Genomic DNA, 15382 nt, shown 5'->3' on the forward strand with positions numbered 1-15382 from the left:
TCAGCGGGGAGCGTTGGCCGGATGCCGGGTTGTTTGCGGGAAGCGCTGAGATTACAATGGACGCCGCTGGACGCCGGTGGACGCCACTGGACGCCGTTGGACGCCGCTGGACGCCGCTGGATGCCGCTGGACGCCGGTGGACGCCGCTGGACGCCGCTGGACGCCGTTGGACGCCGCTGGACGCCGCTGGACGCCGCTGGACGCCGTTGGACGCCGTTGGACTCCGCTGGACGCCGCAGGACGCCGCTGGACGCCGCTGGACGCCGCTGGACGCCGTTGGACGCCGTTGGACGCCGCTGGACGCCGTTGGACGCCGCTGGACGCTGCTGGATGCCGTTGGACGCCATTGGACGCCACCGGAAGCTGCTGCTGTTGTGCTGAAAATGCTCTCATGCTGGGACATGTCCAGCGCCGTGGACCTGGAGGACATGTGAGTGGACTAATCACGAGCTTTCATTGTGTGGATGTGAGCAGAGACTCAGTTTCACGTCTCAGTTACATCTGGATCCGTTTTTAATTAAAATGTTATTCTAAACATAAAGTAGTTTATGATTAAAATAGCATTTTAACATTGGGAAGAAGCTAATTTGTTATTTGTGTGGACAAGAGGGTCACATGTGCCCTCAAAATGTTTGTTAGGTACCTAATATTCGGATTTGTTTGACTTGTCTGTTTATCTGATCATTGTTCTTACTATTAATTAAAAGTTAATAGTTACTACTAGACCGGGTTTTTTTTTTTTCAGTCTCCGTCCATTCCATTTTTCATTGTTGCATTTGTAATTTATGAAAGGTCTGCTTTCACACTGTGGTTTCTAACGAGAGGCGAACTTTCAGAGCAGCGTCAGCTCGTCGATTGGACAAAGCCGGAGGGGAAGTCCCGCCCTCTCCCGTGTTTGTTTTGGTTTGGAGTGCGCCGCCAAATGAGGGAAGTTCATTTAGTTCTGGCTTAAATCATAAATGTTACACAACGTTAGTCGCTTTTAACAAACACAAAGTCGCTCATCCGTAAAGTCTCCGGAATGAAACACGTAAAATGCTTCGTGTGTTTTAAGCTAGCTGGTTCGCTTATTTCACTGTCTTTCAAAAAGGCCTCAGACAGACCATCCAATCATCGTGCCCCGGAGACGCTGATGGGCGGGACAAAGCCCAGCATTTATCCAATCACCGTCCAGTTTCGTCGCTCATGCTTGCCTGTGCTCCGTGGAGCTGCGGGGAGAAGTCGTGTCGGTTCCCGGTGATAAAGTAGATGATTCTGAACAAAAGATTAAAGTATTATAACGCGTATTTAGTTAATGAGATCTACACACAGCGGTACATATTTCACCACGTTTAGTTTTTTCGGTAACTGAGCTTCCCCTCGGAGCATGTATTGTTAATTGTGGATGATTTATATACGAAGGACTTTCAACGGAAACAAGACCGGAAGGGCTTTTTAGAAATGCTCCTCTTAGACAGGATGTTTGACTGTACTTGTACTGTAATACATGCTACTGTGTGACTGTACTTGTACTCTAACATTCTATCTAATAAATATATTCATTCATTCAGCAACTTGGAGTGCTCGCTGTACTTCCTCTTCCGGAGACGTACCGCGTAGCGTCACTACGTCACTACGTTGAGATTTCAGACTGCTCACGGAACTTCCCCCTGGTTTAAAAAAAAAAAACCTCGGGTTTAGATAGAGCTTGGGGTTTAGATAGAACTCGGGTTTGGATAGAACTCGGGTTAAATACACACATCACACGCTCAGACGGAGTTCTGAAAACTCTACAGCTCAAAAGAGCGTTGCCAGAAACGTTCCACTTTGTGTCTGGAGCCATGAAGTTCCAAGTGAATAAAATGGGGAAGACATGATCTACATGCTCCACATTCCAGCAGAGCTGGGACTCGAACCCAGGAAGCGGTGGACTTCTTCGCTCCCCAGCCCAGGGCCCGAACCACCGAGCCACAGAGACACACAAACTACTGCAGAGCTAAACTTAATGTTAGTGTTTGTTCATTTATTAATTGTAAGTAAAAAACACAAGACAATAGACAGATTTTATTTCTGACATTAGTTAATTGTGTATGAAAATCTTTGACACATCTTTTCTTGGGTTAAATTTGGAACAAATTCAGGAATTTAATTTAAGAAATGAATTGAAGGGAGCACTGATTGATAGATCGGCGTTTTGGCGACGCCCATCGAACCAGGAAAGAGAAATGAGAAACATCCGGCTCAGGATATCAACAGGCTAATCCCAGATTATCCCCTTAATGAGCTGTGGGATCAAACCTCCCCCCCCCTCACGCCAGTCCAAACCAAGCAGGACGGATCCGACTCGGGTCCATCGATCCTGAAATGAGGACGGGGATCAGGGTTCAATCTGGAACCAGCAGAAACCCGATCGCTGCTGGTTCACGTATGTTCTGTCCTGATGCATCAAACAAGTCACATTTTATTGCAAACATTCGTTTCAAACACCGCTTTAAGACTTTTAAACACAAAACTGAACAAACATTTCTGGTTTACAAAGACGTGAAGATCAAAGAAACATTTTGCATCCCTTTCACGAAGGATTCAAACGCCACGAAAGGGAATCAGAACACAGAAAGTTCTGCCCGTATTCCCTTTGTGAAGTCAAAATAAACTTCCTTTACAGACATATCGACCGTTGGCGACCCCTAGTGGCAGAACATTAAACTGAATGTAACAGATTTCTAGCTGCGCTTTACTTTTTTTGAGGTATAAACTAGAACTGAAGCCGACTCGCGTTTCATTAAGTGGGAGGCGGTTCTGGTTTGAACACAGACCCGAACGCGGTTAGAACGAAGAACATCTTTGGTGAAGAAAACAAGAGACATTTTTATGAGCGTCTTCTAGACCCCGCCCCCTAAAAAGGAAATGTTTTACAAACAAAATGAAAACCCGAAAGGTGCAAACATCTGATCACCGGATCAGAACCGCCGGCAGCCCGAAGCGCGTTTCATCCGCCGTCACGGACCAGCTGGCCGATCAGCTCCCGGGCGTCTGCCACGCCCGAGCTGAGCTCCGCCTCTCCCGTGTTCGCGTAGGTCGAGATCACGAACAAGCGGCGCTCCCCGACCTCGGCCAGCGCCAGGGCCTCGCAGAGGTCGGCGGTGCCGCCGGCTCCCGGAAGGTCCTGGAAAAGGTCAGCGGTTTAAATTCACCCGACGACAAAATCTATAAAATGTTTCACCGAATCGGACGGATCTCGAGAACTCTCCGGTTCTGGTTCTCAAGCAGGGAGAACCTCAGACCTGCTGAGGTTCTACCTAGAACCGGCTGGCTTTGACTGGAACAGTCTGGAGCGTCTCCGGTCAGGCTCACCTGCTTGTTGGCCAGAACCATTAAAGGCAGGCGGGGGTCAGAGGCCAGCAGCTCGTGTAAATGTCTCCTGGCGAGGGGAAAGCGCTGCGGGTCGGACGAGTCCACCACGAAGACCAGCGCCCGGGCACCGGACACGTAGCGCCGCCAGGACGGACGCAGCTCCTCTCTGCCTCCGACTGACGGAAGGACGGACAACGGTGACGCCGGGTCGTCGGCCCGAACGCTCAAGTCCCGCGGCGCCAGCGAGACGCTAACGGGACGCTAACGAGACGCTAACGGGACGCTAACGGGGCGCTAACGGGACGCTAACGAGACTCACTTTCCAGGAAGTCCAGGCGCAGGCCGGCCCGGTCGATGGAGACGGCGTTGGAGACCGCCGTCGGCTGCACGTCGGCCTCCGAGCTGCCGGAGGCCAAACAGGCCAGCAGGCTCGTCTTACCGGCTCCGTCCAGACCCAGAACCAGAACCTGGGGGGGGGCAGAAAGGAAATAAATCATCCATCAGGAAAGTTATCTACAGATTAACCAGGAATGAAAATACGTCAAGGAACGAATATTAAATTCATTCTTTGTTATATTTATAAAAATAAACACGAAATTAAACGGATAACATTCACATCTGGAACCCGGAACAAGAACCGCTCATTTCACGGTGATTCAGGCGTGAGTTCTCTGTCCGGATCCGTCCGTGTGTCCTCCAGGGACGTCCTACATCTCCCAGAATGCAACGGTGAACCTCGGATAAGTTGCTTAAACTCGTTTCAAAGGTTTCAGAAGAACTTAATCGCCCCCAAGTGTCCTAAATTACAAATCTAAAAATCACAAAAATAAATTCCGGATGCTGTTTTGAACATTTAGCTTCTTCCGGCTTCGGTTTCTAAACTACAAACACGTCGCGGCGCCCCGAAGAGGTTTTACCGTCGGTGCTACCGGAGCTTCGGCAGCAACGGTCTGCTCCTCTCGTCGCTCCTCATCCCGCGTTCCAGGCTTCTCCTCCTCGGTGGAGGAGGAAGAGGAGGAGGAGGAGGACCGCGCGTAGTTCCAGACGAGATAGGCGGCTCCTCCGGCGACGGCGGCGGAGGCGCACAGGAAACCGGCTTTCCTGACACCGAACATGGCGCTCCGCGGCGCGGTTCCGCGTTCGACGCCGTTTCTACTGTTGCCCGTCCGGTTCTGACATCGTTACACTTTTAAGCGTCCGGTTCTCCTCTTCAACAAGTGGCTGAATAGACAGGAAGCTGAGGAGAACTTCTCCGCACGGCATTTCCGGTCTGCGGCGCTTGACGCAGTGTCACAAAGTCACCACCGGATGGCGACATTACGTCACAAATCACAAGAAAAGTTTAAATACTTTAAACAAAGCTTTTATTACATTTACACTCATTCAACAAATTAGATTTTATACAGGTCACTGTATTCTTATTTAATTATTCAACTCCTTTAATAGTAAACAAACTCAAACGGCCTAATTTGACGTAATAAAAAAAATGGAATCAGAACGATGGCAAAATATATTTATTAGCAAATTAAATTATGACATCACTGTCTTTAAGGACCATAAAAAGTAAAATCAGACCAAATCTTGATATAAAGGGATTTCCAAGTGAATTGAACTCAACTATTTGTACTTCTCAGATTCTACCTGGTTGCCTTGGTCCTCCTTGGCGTCTGTTTTTCAGGAGCACTCAGGAGCCAGGCGTTTGCTTTATTTTCCCCCTGCGTCAAGCCGAGGCTCTTCCAGGTCCGAGCTCTCAGGGAAAGGGGCCTTTTTTTCCGTGAAACTGGATCCGGCTCTGGTCCCGAGCTGCCTGACTCCACCACCTGGGCCTGTCGGTGCCTCCTGGACCTCGGCGCCTCCTGGAGAGTTTTGTAACTCTTCTGCTTGATGGATGACAGGAGCTTAGCTCTGCTGCTGCTGGCCTTGGCTTGCTTCCTATCATCCTCATCCTCATCATCTTCATATTCCTCATCGTCGCCGGAGTTCTCGCCTCTGTGAACTTGAGAGAAAGTCTTCTGCTGCCAAGCGGTGAACTCGGACACAGCGTCTTTCAGACACGCGGCGAAGTCTCGTTGGGCCACGGCGACCCTGGAGCTGACCTCCGCCGTGGCCTCCTTCAGCCGGGCATACTGGCTCTCAATGTTGCTCAGCTCGACCAGGATCTCCGAAGCGATGATCTCCTGGACCGCCGTGGTCCGCCCAAGGAACTCGGCACACACGACTTCCTGCTTCGGCTTCCTCTGCTTTTGGAAGGTGAGAAAATGTGGCATGGCGGTGAAATTAAAGGCTTTGGTTGCGACAAGCTTGTGATAGATGTAGAGAACGTCGTGATGTCCAGAATCCAGGGACCTCTTCAGGAACGTCCGAACCGAGGCCCAGTCTCTCAGAGCCAGTCTAATCTGCACAGGCGGAGAGGACAGCTGTGTGTGGAAAAGCCCAAACATCAAATACAAGCCCCCCACTCGGATCTGGTAGCTGTACGGAGGCAGGAAGTACTTCACCGCCGTGGCCAGCGCCACTCTGCCGAAGCTTCTCAGCTCGCCCATGCGGCAAATGCCCAAGAAGACATCCGAGAAGGCCATCTCTCTCCAAACGGCCGAGAAGTCGGCGTACCTGACCGAGTCCCTGAGCTGGAAACGGGCCAGCAGCTCCTCCACGTCTCCGGTCAGAGGAGCGTAGAAGAAGTCTGCGAAGAACGGCTGCACGAGAGGCATCCTGACGAGCAAACGCGCCGGCCCGAAGGTCTGAACGAGCTCAGGTGTGACTCCCAGCAGGCCGGGGAGAAGCGGCCAACCGGCGGATTGCAACGCCCACAAGCGGGAGGGGCTTGGGAAAGGTGTGCGTGACACCCGTGCAAAGCTGCGTTGATGAGACGTCCCTTACGCGACTAAAAAAAAAACAATTTCATCATCTCATTTTTAGTCTAATTTTCAAATGTCATAAAGCAAACACTTTTTTTTTTTTTTTAGGTTCAGCATCGGCCCGATCCGAGACCGGCGGGAAACACGAGACGCCACACGTTGCTGTGAAGAGTTTTATTAAGACTTAAAACAGGGTCCGCCTGTTTGGGCTGAAACATGCGTTCGTCAAAAAATTCAATTCAAGAATATAAACCCTTCGTTTGAATTTCTGGACCAACGCAGGCACTGGAAAATAACAGGAAGTAGAGTTCAGGCTGAGGACGTCTCCGAAAACGCAACGACTATCAACAATATAAATCCGGAACTGATGGAAGGAAGGACGTCGTCTAAACGTTTAGCGTCCTTTAATGGGAGTCGGTGGAATAAAAAAAAAAAGGATCACATTTTATTATATGTAGAACGATGAAAGAGTAAAAAAACAAAAACCTGCACGTTTCCATTTCATGGCGGCTTGAAAGTGAGAATCTGTATTTTCTGTTGTCCTCAAAACATCAGCAAACCTCAGAAAAGAAACCGTCGACTGAAGTTAACATTCAGCGGAATCGTCCTTTAAATCTTCGCTTCTGTACTTAAAAACAAAAACTTTTGGTTTAACGTTTAAACGAAAGAACAATAGAACCACGCGGAGAACGCCTGCTGTCCGGGCGCCGCTTCCCTCTACCAACCACCTTTGCCCCCTTTCTTCTTCTTCTGCGGTGCCTTCTTGCGCGCGGCCCCCGAGGTCGCCGGTTTCTGCTGCCGGGGTGGGACCACGTTGCCGGCGGGGGCTGTGGATGAGCCGGATGCGGATCCCGGTCTGGGAGAGGTAGGGGGGCTGCTGGCCATCTTGCTGGCGTCACTGGAGCAGGGAAGGAACCAATCAGAGAGGGGGGGGGGGGGGGGGGGGGAGGAGGAGACGCCCGGCCGGTTACTCACAGCTCGGCCGAAGCTCCCGCCGTCGCTCCCTGCGTGCCTTTTCCTATCTGCTCCTTCTTCTTGCCCTTCTTCTTCCCTCTGTAGTAGGAGCGCTCCCTGATGGGCAGCCACCTCTCAGGGTCAGGGGTCGCTTTGGGGTCGTAGTTTTTGGGAAGTTTGCCTGATGAGGAAAGTCAGGATCGTTAAATGTCAGCGAAAGACGCTCCTTTAAAAAAAAAAAAAAAAAAAAATCAGATCGATGGCAAACCTTTCTTTTTCTTTCTCTTCTTTTTGATCTCTCCTTGGCTGTAAAGAAAAACAGGAAGTGAAACTATGGCTCCTCCCACCCCCTTTAATCATCAAACAACGCGGTGAAGCCGATCACGCCGGTCTCACCCCGGCTCCTTGGGAAGGATCTCTCCCGGGAGCTTGGCGGCTTTCTTCCGGACGTAGGTCGCTCCGTGGGAATTCTCCAGCTCGTCCACGTCGACGTTCAAGGCCATCGAGTCGGCGGAGGGGAGGTGCTTGCTGAGGCTGGAGACGGACGCTAAGGAAGCACCGATACGTAAAACAACAGGAAGCTCAGTTTCCTCTCGGCGAGTCGGAGGATACAATTTGGCTTTATCCGTGTCCACCAGCGAGTACGCCGAGATGAGCTGCGCCAGCGTGTGGACGTCGGCGGTGTTCTGCCTGTTTCGGGAAACATTCAAAAGAAACGGGCATCATGGGAATCCCACCGACCGCTGCAGAACGAAGCCGGACCGGGAGCTTCCCAGCATCCCGAGGAGCGTTGGATCTATTTGACGCCGCGCTGAGACCGACCGGACGGCGTTCCGGGCCGGGACTCACTTCCACAGCTGCTCCAGATCAATGATGGCTTCCTTTTTCCGTCCGTGCTTCAGTTTGTAATTGGCAGCTTCCCGAACGAGAGCCAAGTGTGCAGCAGATCCGGGCTGTGGGGGGGGGGGCACAGAGGAGGGCGGTCACGCAGCAGACCCCCGACCCCACGGCGGTGGAACCGGGAGGCGGTCCCGGCTGGAACACAGACCTGCTCCGACTGGAAGTGTTCTATCGCCCGCCGGAAGACGTCGATGGCGCCGTCGATGTCTTCTTCGTGGGAGTACATCGTCACCAGCGCCGAGACCTGGGAGGAGCCACGGGTTAACGCTCGCAATAAGCCGCCGCCCACCTCCCCGTTTCAGCCGAGTTCAAGCTCACCATCCCCGATTTGTGCTTGAACTCCTCGATGGACCGCAGGACGTCGCAGGCTTTGGTGACGTGCCCTGAGGAACAACGACGACGTCATTCATTTCAGTCTGAGGGATCAAACCAGCAACCCAAGGCGAGCCCGCCCGGACCCCGCCCGGACCCCGCCGGTACCTTGGACCAAGCACAGCTGCGCCATGGTCAGCTTGATGCCCGACGCGCTCTCCGGATGTTGGCTGGAGAATCGCTGGATAACGAAAGAGAAGTCTGTCAGCCAGAGAACGGCGCCGCCCACGCGCAGGCGAGGCCGCCGCCCACCTGCAGCAGCTCCACGGCTCTGCCGTGCTGCTTCTCCCGGCACAGCTGGGCCACCTGGATGAGGACGGGACGCGGGTGACCCGGATTCTGGGACTGAAGCCCGGAGGACAGCTTCCTGCACTGCTCGGCCTGTCGGAGACCGAAGACACCGCCGTCAGCGCCGAAGTGTCCCACCGCGTCTCCGACGTGGCCCCGCCCCCCCAGCCACCTGGTTGGTGTACATGGCCAGCAGGGCCTTGTTGAACTCGATGGCCTGCAGCTGCTTCTTCGCCAGCTTGAATTCGACGCCTTCGGCGTTCGTCAGCTTCACTTTCTTCTTCGAGTCAAAAACGTTTTGGTCCTGCAGGAGCGGATTTACGTTCAACGTCTCAGCGGAGACACCAGAGAGGCTTCTATTCAGCGGTCGACTCCGCCCCCTCCCCCGCCCCCCCCCACCTTGTTTATGGTGATGATGTTGTTGGCAGTCACGGCGAGAAGCCCGACGTCGGACGGTCTGCGATGGAGAGGAGACGTCCGTACACACACGCACACACACACACACACACACACACGCACACACACACACACACACACACGCACACACACACACACACACACACACAAAGACGGATTCGTGTCCTGCCTTCAGAGACAAAGCGAGTCCAACTCTAGGACGGAACCGAACGTCCTCACTTGAGCTTGATGACCTGGTTGTAGAGCTGCAGCGCCTCCTCTGGCCGGCCCTGGAGCTGCATGACGTAAGCCATCTGAGAATGGATGACGGCCAGCTCGGACTCGATGTCCTCCTCCGTCACATCCTGACGGGAACAAATCACAACGATCCTGATCCGTGAGAGGCGTAAACGGGCCCGGAGGATAAAACGAGCGTCTGAGGACGGTTTCAAACAGACGCATAAATGATCCGAGCACTCACAGAATCCTCCGCCAGCGAGACTCGGCAAAGCTCTGTGAAAGAAAAGCATCGGTTAAAGGCAAACCACGCACGACTAAACAGGAGGCGGAGCCGAGCGCGACCGACCCTCTCCCTGCCGGAGCTTATCCAGAGCCTCGCTGAGCTGTCCTCGGCCAATCAGAGTGCAGGCGGCGTTGTAACACAGCTCGTACGTCGACTCGGGGAGGCCGAGGTCTTCCTGCGGAGGAAAACGGAGCTCGGTTGCAGGTTCAGACTCCGATTGGTTGACAAGTTAAAACAATTAAATGTGCCCTGAAACCCGACTGCATATATTTGATATGATGATACGTTTTAGCGAAGAAATGGATTCTTGCTCCTTTGTGTTTATCTTTATTTTGGTCTAAAGTTTGAATTTCAACACTTTAAGTTGCTCTTGAAAAGTCTCCATCAAGACCGGAGCATTAAAAACGTGCCCCGCCCCATAACAGCGATCGAGCACGCTGCGTTCAGGAGCCGCTCACCAGAGGAGCTTCCTCCCACTGACTCATGGACGCCACCACGGCGGCCAGGTTGGTCTTCCTCTCCTCCTCGTACTCATCCTGCGAGTTCCTGATCAGATCGGTGTAGACGGACTTGCATTCGCCGTAGCGCTCCAGCCTGTACAGCTGGAGCCGGGCGGGAAGACAGAATCAGCGGCGCTAACCTTCACGCCACCCGGCCATTCGTCCGACCCTCCCGTCTCACCACTTGGCCGTAGAGCTCCTTCAGCTTGTCCGTCGGTTCCGGAGCCCCTTCGATGGTCTTCAGGGCGCTTTCTACCCTGTTCAGCCGATACTCGCAGTACGCCTTCTCAAACAGAACCTCACTGAGGGAGGGCGGAGATAAAACAACGTTTCAGCAGGCTGCTCGTTCAGAGGCAATGTCTGATGAAATAACTCCCTCTGGAGCGGCACAAAGCCAACATTTATTCCATTTAAAGCTTGAAAATAGATCTAAATAAAGCAATCCAAGCGAATGGCAGGTCCTTTCTGTACAGATTACCTGCCGAGCACTTTTGAATGCGTGTTCATGACGTTGAGAGCCTCTTTGAAGCTGCCGTTCTGCACCAGGCAGACGACCTTACAGTAAAGGGCCGTCCCGTCGTCTCTGCTCTCCTGCAAGACTGTGGGAGGAGAAAAACGCTCAGTAAACACAAACATTTGAGCGAATGTCAGGAAACATTTTGTAAGATAGTTGTAAGACTATACGCCTCCGATAGACATAAAAGAACCGAAAGAGAGATTTAAAGCAAAATGTCTAACAATTTACAGAAAAGTCCATTCTGGTGCTAGCTGGCTAGCTGCACGATGATTGGCTGCCAACCATGACAAGTCAGCTGTTCGGCTGGAGACACGTCACTACTACGCTTGACGCACTTACGGGGCGAAAACTAATTTTATTCATTAACAAAAATCCAGGAAATGTCGCAGCTGCACTAATTAAGTATGAAGCAGAAGTAACTCAGTTTGCACAGGTGCTGAAAAGAGACTGTATAACTGCCGTTAGGCTAGCTAAAGGCTAACATGCTGCTGGCCCTAGCTTCGCCGGTGAACTTCGCTAACCGGAGGCTGCCTGTCCGCTACCGGAACGCAGCTCCCATTTTGTTTTAGAGCACAATGATCGATACTCATTCCTACTTTTCGTCAGGGCTTTCAGGGCTCTTGTATAGTCGCCATTCTGACCGCAGCGGTTCACTTCGGTCCACAACGAAGCCACAGACAGCCCGACGGCCGCCATCTTCACTGAACGGACTTACGAGTTGGCGGAAGTAGAGCTACGTACACATCCGGGTTAACTTTAATTATCGATTGTCTTAAAAATAAATAAATAACAAAAACACTTTAATCAAAAATAATGCGTTTGAATATAAAAACAAACAAACTGTTAGCGGAAAAAAACCGCTAGCATTAAGGCTTAGTACTGAGCGGTGACGCGGCAGATGACGCCTTCAAAGTAAACAAAAAGGCGTCGGAGGAAAATCCATCAAAATCTGGTCATGGTGAACAGTGATTTCACAATTAGGCGAATACTAAACGTGTAGGTTCTAGTCATGTTTTCTTTTTTTATGGGCTTGATTATTTTAAAATAACTGGATAAGAGCAGATTACTATTTCAATAATAATAATAATAATAATAATACAAATAAAAATAAAAATAATAATAAATTACAACCCAAGACTACTCACAAAAATCCTTTATGTCTGACCAAATCTGGGGGGGGGGGGGGGGGTTGAGAAATATGAAAAACCCTGTCTTGCAAATAGAGAAATGTAACAGGTTTAAAAAATAAAAAGAGGTTCGTTTTACAAATTTACGTGTGGGCACTTTATAAATATTTACTCATAGCTATCAAAAGATCAGAGTAATATTCCACTAATAAATAAATGTAATATTTTAAGAAAATGACGCTTTGTGTTACAAATCCCGGATTTTCCGACAGACCGTGAACGCGTGGTCAGAGGTTCAGTTCGGTTGGACGCGGAGTCTTCTTCAGCGGAAGAGGGAGGGGGGGGGCACTGTTGTCAACCACCGGGGCTGTGTCGAGCTTTTGTCCGGGAGAAATGGCTGGGATTAAAGGTAAAGGAAATTCACGTCACGTTTTGTTCGTAAAGCCATTAAAACACGACTCGTTTAACAAAAAATGTCTCAAAATATGCGTCCGCCGATCCCAGCTAGCCGACGGTGACGTGAAGTAGTGCGGCCAGTCCCGTCGTTAGCATTAGCCGCATAGCTTGGATTGCCTGGGCTCTATTGTAAACACCATTAAGTACACAACATCTGAAGCTAATTGACAAACCGCCAACACACAACGTCGCGCGTGTTTTGACGTAACACCGTATTAGCGGCGCAACAACGTAGTAATTACCGCGATGCTAAAGCTAGCCGCACCGGTAATTACACCGTCGCTGACTGAGATGCGCGTTAATTAAATCGCTGGATCAATTCACGGTAACGCCCAAACCGATCAGGCCGTATCGCTGCGAGGGTCGCGTTCCTAAATCACGTGAAATCAGCTGATTAATCACATGGAAGCTGCAGCCGGGGGGGCCCCCCGGGGGGGGGGGTTAGGATGAAGAAGAAGCGGCTCGCTGATGACGCCCTCTCCGGTCTCCCCTTTAGCGCTCATCAGCCTGTCCTTCGGGGGGGCCATCGGCCTCATGTTCCTCATGCTAGGATGCGCCCTCCCCGTGTATGAGTAAGTACCTGTGTGCGTGCGTGTGCGTGTGCGTGTGCGTGCGTGTCAGACCAGCCCCTTCACGCTGCCTACTTTATTTCTTCTCAGTTTGTCCTCCTTTATCTCTCTTTTTTTACCTCCGTGCAGCAAATACTGGCCTTTGTTCCTCCTCTTCTTCTACGTCCTCGCCCCCATCCCTTACTGCGTCTCCCGGAGGATGGTCGACGACACAGACTCGGCCAGCAACGCCTGCAAAGAGCTGGCCATCTTCCTCACGACGGGCATCGTCATTTCGGCCTTCGGCCTGCCGATCGTCTTCGCCAGAGCCGGGATCGTAAGTTGGCGGCGCATCGGCACAGAAACCGGCCCCGCACGCCTTGAGAGAAGCTACAAAATGTCTGCACGGCGGATACGATTAGCATGTCGCTACTAGCTGGCGTCGACGCCCCTTCCCGCTTGCCGTAGCGCAGCGTGCGGCCCGAAGGCGCGCCTTGCAGCCCGGCGACAGTTGCTAACGTGAATTATTAACGTGCTGCTCCACAGATCGTCTGGGGGGCGTGCGCGCTCGTGCTAACGGCTAACGCGGTCATCTTCGGGACCATCCTGGGCTTCTTCCTGGTCTTCGGGTCCAACGACGACTTCAGCTGGCAGCAGTGGTAAAAGGCGGCGCCGAGGGGACGCCGGTCTGAACTGTTTTTATTAGCGTTACAGTTATTAATCATTCTGGTTGTTGTTGTTGTTATTTATGACGACGCCCATCCATAGAGTCGCGCCAAACCAGTGCAATACTGTTTGTGTTTTTGTTTTTTTTACCGCCTGCAACGCGACGACCGGCGACTTCGACTCGTCGTGGTTTCGCTCCGACTTCTGCGTTTTGTGACTTTTGTTTGTTTTTCATCCGTCTCCGCTCTGCTGAAGAGCGCGTCAAGCTAACGGTCGCCGGTCAACAGCCGCCGATGCTCGCCGCGGAAATGTGAAAACGATTGGGCGTCTGAATGTAGATGTAATCCGACCAGGCGGGCGGGATCTCCCGAAACGCTCCTGAAACGCTCCCGAAACGCTCCTGAAACGCTCCCGAAACGCTCCCGACACGCTCCACGTGGTCACGCCGTTTAACATGTCCAGGTTTTAGCTTAGTCGCAAGACGGCGCTGCCAAATTCGGTGACACGTTGACGGCAAAGACGTCGCCGACTCTTCTCATCCGTCAGTCCCCGCTGAACCCGAGTCCATGAGAATCTGTCTGTCCGTCCATCCGTCCGGAATGAGAATTCTCAGTTTAGTTTGCATTCCTTGGGTTTCCTGACGGGAGAGGATTCGCTCGATCCACATGCTAGCTGGACACGCCCCCCTCATGTTTATTCATGATAATCTAAAACGCATGAAAGGCCCAGACGAGCAGCGAGAGGAGGAGGAGCCTGGTTATAAACTCAGCTGAGCTAGAGGAAGGCTTTAAGCTGCTACGTCCTGCTCCTTCAAAATAAAAGCATTTGATTTCAGAAGCACACCAGCATTACTGTGGTAGTCGTTCCTGTTTTATGGTTTGTTTATTTATTTAGTGCGCTGGAGGCTCCGCCCCCGTCGCTGGCGTGTCGGAGGAAGGTTTGCGTGCCGACCGGTTTTATTTTTCTTGACGGCTCAGTTTAGATGTTCCCGCTAGAACGTTTGACTTCTGGACAAAGTAAAAAAAGTCAACTCGAAATAACGGAATCATTTCCTCTATCAGAATAATCGTCCGCTATTTAAAACCCACAAACGATTACATTCCTTATCGCGTGATGTAAACCGGTGACGCCATCATGGTTCCGCTTTCGGCGAGTCCGAGTCCTGACGGAACGCCAGGCGCCGCGGCGACAGCAGCCTTTTCATTTCTGACCCCGTGTTGAACATGAAACGCCGCCGATGACGCGTGCGTGTCCTCCTGTAAGCGCGTCTCCACCAGCGCGTGGGCGGGTCTCTTTCATCGGCCGCTTCGTGTCGCTGTCCCGACACCGTTTTCTATCTGAAACGTTTGTGTTCCAGAGGCGAAGGTCAGGATGTTGGACTTGTTTTTAAAATAAACTCCATTTTTGAACATCCTCGCCTTGGAATGTTTTTGATTTATTGTTTTCAACTCCAGCTTATAAATATTTATTTGGGCTAAAACGTCTTATAACCGACACAGAGAAATTAAAGTAAAGGATTCCTTAAATGTTTATCTGCAGCTTTAGTTGGAATGAAATGGTTTCAGAGAGGAGAGTCAGAGTTTGTGCTTTTTACACGCAAGAGCCTGTAAAACTTTATTCAGGAATGAAACGCAGTTTTCTGTAGATTGATGGCCAGATAATTAAACTTAAAGCCACAATATTTAGAGGCTAAAATGTATTTAAAATGTAGTTAAAACAGCACTATGCATAATTAAATATTTACACTGGAGGACCTTCAAAATAAAGTGTAATTAATTCAGCGAACATAAAAGTCCGGTTCACCTTCTCCTTTGTACCTGCCTGACCCACGATAAAGGCAGGGCCCCTCAACCTGCGCGAACACCAGGTTGCCATGGCGACAACCGCTGAAAGCGCCTCTCGGTTTAACTGACCGTTTTATTTTCTGCACTTGGACCATTGTTT

At 51.4% G+C, this 15382-nt stretch overlaps 4 protein-coding genes across 4 annotated transcripts; 1 reads left to right on the forward strand and 3 right to left on the reverse strand.

Moving 5' to 3' along the window:
* Positions 1 to 2002: 2002 nt before the first annotated feature.
* Positions 2003 to 4534, reverse strand: arl9 (ADP-ribosylation factor-like 9). The gene is made up of 4 exons (XM_068740007.1): positions 4251 to 4534; positions 3653 to 3800; positions 3334 to 3509; positions 2003 to 3145 (listed from the first exon to the last, which is right to left on the reverse strand). The coding sequence occupies exons 1-4, from the start codon at positions 4446 to 4448 to the stop codon at positions 2969 to 2971; spliced, it is 699 nt and encodes a 232-aa protein (XP_068596108.1). The 5' UTR covers positions 4449 to 4534; the 3' UTR covers positions 2003 to 2968.
* Positions 4535 to 4970: 436 nt separating this feature from the next.
* LOC137894572 (snRNA-activating protein complex subunit 1-like) lies at positions 4971 to 6044 on the reverse strand. The gene has a single exon (XM_068740006.1). The coding sequence runs from the start codon at positions 6042 to 6044 to the stop codon at positions 4971 to 4973; it is 1074 nt and encodes a 357-aa protein (XP_068596107.1).
* A 306-nt stretch (positions 6045 to 6350) lies between these two features.
* srp72 (signal recognition particle 72) lies at positions 6351 to 11339 on the reverse strand. The gene is made up of 19 exons (XM_068740005.1): positions 11238 to 11339; positions 10603 to 10723; positions 10306 to 10426; positions 10083 to 10226; positions 9688 to 9799; positions 9583 to 9614; positions 9342 to 9466; positions 9105 to 9162; positions 8878 to 9009; positions 8670 to 8798; positions 8526 to 8598; positions 8364 to 8428; positions 8194 to 8289; positions 7995 to 8098; positions 7758 to 7835; positions 7542 to 7679; positions 7414 to 7451; positions 7167 to 7326; positions 6351 to 7089 (listed from the first exon to the last, which is right to left on the reverse strand). Exons 1-19 carry the CDS (start codon positions 11335 to 11337, stop codon positions 6909 to 6911), a joined length of 2007 nt encoding a protein of 668 aa, XP_068596106.1. The 5' UTR covers positions 11338 to 11339; the 3' UTR covers positions 6351 to 6908.
* A 767-nt stretch (positions 11340 to 12106) lies between these two features.
* LOC137894770 (leptin receptor overlapping transcript-like 1) lies at positions 12107 to 14887 on the forward strand. The gene is made up of 4 exons (XM_068740235.1): positions 12107 to 12177; positions 12721 to 12796; positions 12923 to 13109; positions 13319 to 14887. The coding sequence occupies exons 1-4, from the start codon at positions 12162 to 12164 to the stop codon at positions 13433 to 13435; spliced, it is 396 nt and encodes a 131-aa protein (XP_068596336.1). The 5' UTR covers positions 12107 to 12161; the 3' UTR covers positions 13436 to 14887.
* Positions 14888 to 15382: the final 495 nt, after the last annotated feature.

Source organism: Brachionichthys hirsutus, chromosome 6 (assembly GCF_040956055.1).
Source record: "Brachionichthys hirsutus isolate HB-005 chromosome 6, CSIRO-AGI_Bhir_v1, whole genome shotgun sequence".
In the NCBI taxonomy this organism is placed as follows: domain Eukaryota; kingdom Metazoa; phylum Chordata; class Actinopteri; order Lophiiformes; family Brachionichthyidae; genus Brachionichthys; species Brachionichthys hirsutus.